General features: G+C 44.1%; 1 protein-coding gene across 1 annotated transcript; it reads right to left on the bottom strand.

The window, feature by feature from the left end:
* Positions 1–41: 41 nt before the first annotated feature.
* LOC143807081 (uncharacterized) lies at positions 42–2,303 on the bottom strand. Its single transcript, XM_077288285.1, has 6 exons — positions 2,174–2,303; positions 2,010–2,084; positions 1,816–1,902; positions 1,501–1,717; positions 1,248–1,407; positions 42–1,136 (listed from the first exon to the last, which is right to left on the bottom strand). Exons 1-6 carry the CDS (start codon positions 2,216–2,218, stop codon positions 137–139), a joined length of 1,584 nt encoding a protein of 527 aa, XP_077144400.1. The 5' UTR covers positions 2,219–2,303; the 3' UTR covers positions 42–136.
* Positions 2,304–7,111: the final 4,808 nt, after the last annotated feature.

Consider the following 7,111-nt stretch of genomic DNA (forward strand, 5'->3'; position numbering starts at 1 on the left):
AGTAGAATTGTAATCAGAAATTTATTTTAACTCTTTTTTTTTTTTTTTTTTTTTGTTTTGCCAAAAAAATATATATATATTTTCCAACATTTTTATAGAAAAATTAGAACATTTTTTAGAATCTTATTTACACACTTTACAAATTTTCAAAGTGTTGGGTGGAGATATGAGAGGAGGATGTGCCGGAAGGTTGGACCACGTCGATAGGTGGGGAAACCCTACTTGTTTGGGGTGCAGTGGAAGTGGGGGTTAAACCAAGAGGCTGACCAGAGGGGGGTGGTGTTGGGGTAGGTGGAAGAGAAAAGTTCAGTAAGGAAAACATTGGGGAAGTAATTTGGTCTAGGGGCCGGGATTGTTGTGGGGACTGGGTCGGGTATTGTGACTGGGTAGGGTAGTGGGAGTGGCGTGGGGTTTGGTAATGGTGCTGGTGTGGGGATTGGAGCTGGGTTTGGTAATGCTGCTGGTGTGGGTATTGGGGCTGGGTTTGGTAATGGGGGGTATGGTGTGGAATTGGAGTGGAGGTGTGGTGAGGTGTGTGGGTCGATTCATTAATGGCCTGCAGTGCAGCATTATGGCAGGTATTCATTACCCGCATCTGTTGCTCAAAAGAAAGCTTCTCCATGCTCATGAGCATGGATTGGAAAAAAAGGTTGGCCGGATCGGGACTTACAGCTGAATGCAGCCTATCCAAGCGACTGCTGGTTTCCTGGCTTGTTTCACTGATGCGTGATTGCACCATGTTGAAACCAGCAGTCACTTGCTCTCCCAAAATTTTGAAAGAGCCTTGGAAGGATGCATTCAGGTGTAAGAACTCAGGAGCATAGCTCCTTTCCTGACCCCTCTGGCGCTGCCGCCACGAACCTAATGGTGGTGTCGAGGTGGCAGGATCAGAGGGGTGGGGTAAAGGGAACGCTAACTGTTCAGCATCAGATGCGAGCAATGAAGCCTGCAATAATGCTCCACTGCTTGGGGCGGATGAAGTGGAGGGGACAGAGGGGTCAGAGGAGAGGACAGAGGGGTCAGAGGAGGGGACAGAGGTGTGGGGCCTACCGACGTGGCCCTCAGTGGCGGACTCAGGAGGGATCGCTTCAGAGGGCGCAGAGGAAGATGCAGGCGCCCGGTGGCTGGAGAAGGTGCTGTGAAAGAAAAAACAAAAGAAATTAATACATTGGAATGAAAAAGCCCTGACTGAAAGCAAACTAAGTAGACAGGTTAACATGGTTATAATTGGGCTGTAGAATACTTACACTCTGCTCAGCATTGTTCGCCTCAGGAAGGAGAGGGCCTGGCCATATTTATATCTGCTCCTCTTCCTTCCTGCAGAGCCACTCGGGGCCTTCATCTCATCATTGAATTCCCTCTTAAAGCGATCCCTCAGTGACCGCCACCGCTTCCTAACCTTTCCAACTGTGAAGACAAGAATCAAAAGAAAAAACAAAAAATTGGTAAATGCAATACATTACAGTCAGCTCAAAACATCACTGGAAAGTGAATACTTACCTAGTTTGCTCTGCTGCTGAGGATGAAGGCTCTCCCGCCTTGGAAACAGGGTGCGACACACTTCGTCCCAGAGCCGACGGGTGACACCGGTATCTGCATGCCTGCGGTCAGCCATGTTCCACAGCGGCTCCCGCTCACGAACCTCCTCGATGAGACAGTCTACATCAATGTCATCATCATCATCATCCTCCTCTTCTGCGGGAGCACGCTGTGAAGCCTGTGTCAAAAAAAAAAAAAAGGAAAACAAACAAATTAGTACACTGAAATACTAAAGTACCAATAGAATCCCCCTCCCCCAAAAAAAAAAAAACTCACTGATGGCCGACCGTGGCGACGAGTCCGCCGACTCTGGGACTGTCTGGGAGAGCCTTCAGCGGCAGCAGCAGGAGCAGCAGCAGCAGCCTGAAATGAAGGAAACAAATTCTCAGTTAAGGTAGGCAGGTGTTTAGTAATCTGTTTTGTGTATGGTGCAGTGTGATGTGCGAAGCAACTGTTTCACCACTACTTACACTTGGTTCCTCCTCCACTTGCATCTCTCCACCCGTCTCGCCCCCTTCTGACAGCTCCTCATCTGATTCAGCTTCCTGTTGAAACATAATGTATGCATGTAGTTATCCATAAAAATTTAATTTAAAGAAATTTAAAAAAAAAAAAAAATTTTGTGTTAACTTACCGATACACGCTGTTGCTGTGGAGGAGGGCTGTCAGAAGAGGACATCGTTTTGTGGTCCTGGTGGGCAGCGGCTGTGTCCTGGTGGGCAGTGGCTGTGTCCTGGTGGGCAGTGGCTGTGTCCTGGTGGGCAGCGGCTGTGTCCTGGTGGTTCTGTAAGTTAAAGACACACTTGCAATCTGCTCGACACATTGAAGTAGCAGATTGGGGTCTTCAAAACTTACTTCTAGCTCTTTAGCTGTGGTCCTGGTGGGCAGCGGCTGTGTCCTGGTGGGCAGTGGCTGTGTCCTGGTGGGCAGCGGCTGTGTCCTGGTGGGCAGCGGCTGTGTCCTGGTGGGCAGTGGCTGTGTCCTGGTGGGCAGCGGCTGTGTCCTGGTGGTTCTGTAAGTTAAAGACACACTTGCAATCTGCTCGACACATTGAAGTAGCAGATTGGGGTCTTCAAAACTTACTTCTAGCTCTTTAGCTGTGGTCCTGGTGGGCAGCGGCTGTGTCCTGGTGGGCAGTGGCTGTGTCCTGGTGGGCAGCGGCTGTGTCCTGGTGGGCAGCGGCTGTGTCCTGGTGGGCAGTGGCTGTGTCCTGGTGGGCAGCGGCTGTGTCCTGGTGGTTCTGTAAGTTAAAGACACACTTGCAATCTGCTCGACACATTGAAGTAGCAGATTGGGGTCTTCAAAACTTACTTCTAGCTCTTTAGCTGTGGTCCTGGTGGGCAGCGGCTGTGTCCTGGTGGGCAGCGGCTGTGTCCTGGTGGGCAGCGGCTGTGTCCTGGTTTATCTGTTATATGTATAATGGATCTATAGTTAGACCACCCCCTGAACTAGGTAATGTTCAATGATAAACACCCTACTAAAATGATGTCAGAAATGTTCATACAGGTGAACACCAAAACCCCCCCAAAAAGTTGCACGTTATACCATTCATTTCCATGTCCCAAAAAACAAAATTTTTTAATGTTAACACCATGAAAAAATATATTTGACACATTTTATTTAAAATAAATAACCTCTCCCCCCCCCAAAAAAAAAAAAAAAATACTTTACAGGTTAACCTTTATTAAAAAAAATGAGCCCTCAACCAACCCTGTATTGCATGTGTAACCATTGGTACATACACCAGTTTTAAATTTACCTTTATGAAATAATACTACGGACATTTTTTTAATAAACATTTTATTATAATTTTTTTTTTGCACTTTTTTTTTTAAAAATCACAAGGAGCTGACATGCTCTTTATTTTAAATACAAGTACTTCAACTGCAAATGGTTATAACTGTAATAAAAAAAAATTCAACACTTTTATTAAATAGAAAAACCCCACACTCACACATTCAAACCACAAGCTGCACACCGCTAGACTTTTTTAAAAAACACATCAGATTTAAAAAAAAAAAAAAAAAATTTAAACCACATGCTGCACAGACCACTATACAGTCAATACATCAGAAAAAGGCAAATAACCAATTATACAGCATGGACAAATGCACATGCCATCAACAAGACGTACCCAAAAAACATGCATGGTATGTGTCCACATTCAGGATCGCATCAGAATTTGGGCAGGATTTCCCATCAGTATTTGTAAGCCAAAACCAGGAGTGTAAAAATTAGGTAAAGTATAATACGAAAACAGGCACACTTTTGCTTTTATCACCCACTCCTGGTTTTGGCGTACAAATACTGATGGAAAATCCTGACCACATCCTGATGCAATCCTGCACATGGACACATACCCTCCCACATGAACAGGCATAAAATTGGCAAAGGCATAATATGGTGCAGGCACATGGTACAAAAGCACACAGCCGTCCAAAAATGCACACATACACATGCACGCACATAGCTTTATGCAAATACACATATGTACAACAAAGGCAGAAAGGTGAAACCAATCAGAAGACGCATACACACACACACATACAAAAGGCTGACAATCCTTTGGCTGAAGCAGCAGGTCTTCACAGTGGCTGGCATCATGGTGGATCTGGACTCTAGCATGGCACTGGCTGGTGCAGGACGATGGCAGGCCTCAGGTTCTCTTCAGGTTTTAAGCTCTTGCTGTAGTCAGTAGTACCTCATACACACAGAAATGCACAGGCACACAGATGCACACTAAAATTGCAATACTCACACTGGCTATGGTGGCTGGAGTCTTGTAGCAGGATGTCTGGAGTCTTGTGGCAGGATGGCTGGAGTCTTGTGGCAGGATGGCTGGAGTCTTGTGGCAGGCTGGCTGCAGTCTTGTGACAGGCTGGCTGGGGTCTTGTGCTTGGCTGGGGTCTTGTGGCAGGCTGGCTCTTGCTGGCAGGCTTCTTTGCTTCTCTGTGTCTTGCTGGCATATGTGGGGTTCAAGGCCCAGGCCAGGTTTATATAGATTTGGGGGTGTCTGGCCAATTGGCAACAAAATACTTCTTCTGAGCATGCTCAGTGTAAAAAAAACGTATTGCAGCGCTGCATTGCGTCGTACGACGTGTCCCGACGCATCCGTCGCTCATAGGCTTCCATTGCAGCCAACGACGTATGCCGCAGGATGCGTCGCGACACGTTTTTTAGGCGGAGACAAAAAACGTTACAATCTACGTTTTTTTGAGACGACGTGTCGCCAAATTTCGACGCATCCGTCGTAAAACGTACACGACGTATGCCAATCCGTCGCCATACGTCGCCAATACAAGTCTATGGGAAAAAAACGCATCCAGCAAAAAGTTTTGCTGGATGCGTTTTTTCTGAAAAAAGACGTTTTGAAACGTAATGCAGTTAACGCTAGTGTGAAAGTAGCCTAACTTTGTAGTCTGCTTCCTGCTCCCTGAGGAAGGGGGGGTGAATATGGACTGGAACGCATCAGCTAGGCTGCCCCTCAATTTGTGAACACGATTATGTGTATACAGGCCTGATTTATAGAGTCACCCTGGATGTCAAACTTCTAGAACAGCCTCTCAGGTTAACATTATAATTGCTTGTTTTTTCATTGGCTCATGGCCACTCCACCAATGAATATATTATTTTCTCTGAAATTCTTGGTGTAAAGTTTCCCACAGATAGATAGTGTCAGGCTGTAATTGACATCTCTCTTCAAAAGAGGTAGAAGGTGTGAAATGTTTTCCCTTCTTCCTGGTTCCCAGACAGACCCCCTGGCGAGATTGAAGATAATAGACTGCCTTCTCAAGATACATATGTTGTGGCCTTTGTGAGACCTGCAATTTCAGGGCAGATGTTAAACTACAGCTGGATACACATATAAACCTATACATATTTCACTTCACACATACTGTATATACCTATACAGATTTCACTACAAAATGTATTTCAGAAAATGAAATAGTGTATGGGTGAGAAATTTAAGACATCAACACATCAAAACATTTTAATGCTTTTTTTAATGCTTTTTTGGAGTGTTATATATCATAAAAAATGTACCCCAGAACAAGGAATAGTGTTTTGGTGAAAAAAAACAGCAAAAGTTAAGTTTGGGAGCTCTGGCAAATCTGGGTAGCCTTTCAAAAACCGCTGAACTACCAAGTTGAGCACATGTGCTAAGCATGGTACATGTGAGCTTAAGAGAAGGTATGTGTGAACTTGCCAAACTTCACAGCTGCCACCCGGTTATGCCCATTATCACATACAACCAAGCCTGTTTGTTGATTCAGCAGCAAAAACCACAGATCTGACTGGTCTGTTATTCCTTTAAGTAACACTGCCGCAGTGTGCGGTTTGTTTCCTAGACAAATTAGCTTCAGCAGTGCCTGTTGCTGTTTTGCTGAGGCAGACCTGCAGATTTGAGCGGCGTGGTTTGAGATAGCACATCAAAGATATAATGCTTATTACTTTATATATTTCATCAATTACTATTTACTTCTGTTTAATAGTGCATGAATTTCTGTCCCCAATGATAGTGCCAATAATACATTGTTAAAAAAGGAACCAGGAAATTCCTGTTCACTGTGTGTGTGTGTGTGTGTGTGTGTGTGTGTGTGTGTGTGTGTGTGTGTGTGTAGCTGGAATGTATTTTACAGTATAGTGGGTACGCAAAGTATTCAGACACCTTTAAATTTTTCACTCTTTCATTGCAGCCAATTGGTAAATTCAAAAAAGTTCATTCTTTTCTCATTAATGTACACTCTGCACCCCATCTTGACTGAAAAAAAAAACAGAAATGTAGTAATTTTTGCAAATTTATTAAAAAAGAAAAAACTGAAATATCACATGGTCATAAGTATTCAGACCCTTTGCTCAGTATTGAGTAGAAGCACCCTTTTGAGCTTGTACAGCCATGAGTCTTCTTGGGAATGATGCAACAAGTTTTTCACACCTGGATTTTGGGATCTTCAGCCATTCTTCTTGGCAGATCCTCTCCAGTTCCGTCAGGTTGGATGGTGAACGTTGGTGGACAGCAATTTTCAGGTCTCTCCAGAGATGCTCAATTGGGTTTAGGTCAGGGCTCTGGCTGGGCCAGTCAAGAATGGTCACAGAGTTGTTCTGAAGCCACTCTTTTGTTATTTTACCTGTATGCTTAGCTGCGGCGCTAAAAACTAAAACTCCGAGCACTAAAAAATACTCGGAGGACCCCCAAGCATGCTCGAGAAATCTCGAGTAACGAGTATATTCGCTCATCACTAGTCTGAATGCTTATGACCATGTGATATCAGTTTTTCTATTTTATTAAATTTGCAAAAATTTCTACATTTCTGTTGTTTTCAGTCAAGATGGGGTTCAGAATGTACATTAATGTGAAAAAACCTTTTTTGAATTTACCAAATGGCTGCAATGAAACAAAGAGTGGAAAATGTAAAGGTGTCTGAATTCTTTCCGTACCCACTGTACTTACACATTGCAAACTAACAGACAAGATTCTAATATATAAGAAATACCAGTTGTAAGCTGTGTTAACTTGGTTCCTAAATAAATATATATTCACTGTTGAACAGCTGGACAGTACAGAGATTAG

The sequence above is a fragment of the Ranitomeya variabilis genome, chromosome 2 (assembly GCF_051348905.1).
Source record: "Ranitomeya variabilis isolate aRanVar5 chromosome 2, aRanVar5.hap1, whole genome shotgun sequence".
In the NCBI taxonomy this organism is placed as follows: domain Eukaryota; kingdom Metazoa; phylum Chordata; class Amphibia; order Anura; family Dendrobatidae; genus Ranitomeya; species Ranitomeya variabilis.

Excerpts from the sequence above, each read along its gene's own strand:
- LOC143807081 (XM_077288285.1), bottom strand. The coding sequence starts at position 2,218 with ATGTCCTCTTCTGACAGCCCTCCTCCACAGCAACAGCGTGTATCG. Across the intron at positions 2,085-2,173 it reads CACAGCAACAGCGTGTATCG|GAAGCTGAATCAGATGAGGA; the intron begins GTAAGTTAACAC and ends ATGTTTCAACAG. Across the intron at positions 1,903-2,009 it reads AAGTGGAGGAGGAACCAAGT|GCTGCTGCTGCTGCTCCTGC; the intron begins GTAAGTAGTGGT and ends CCTTCATTTCAG.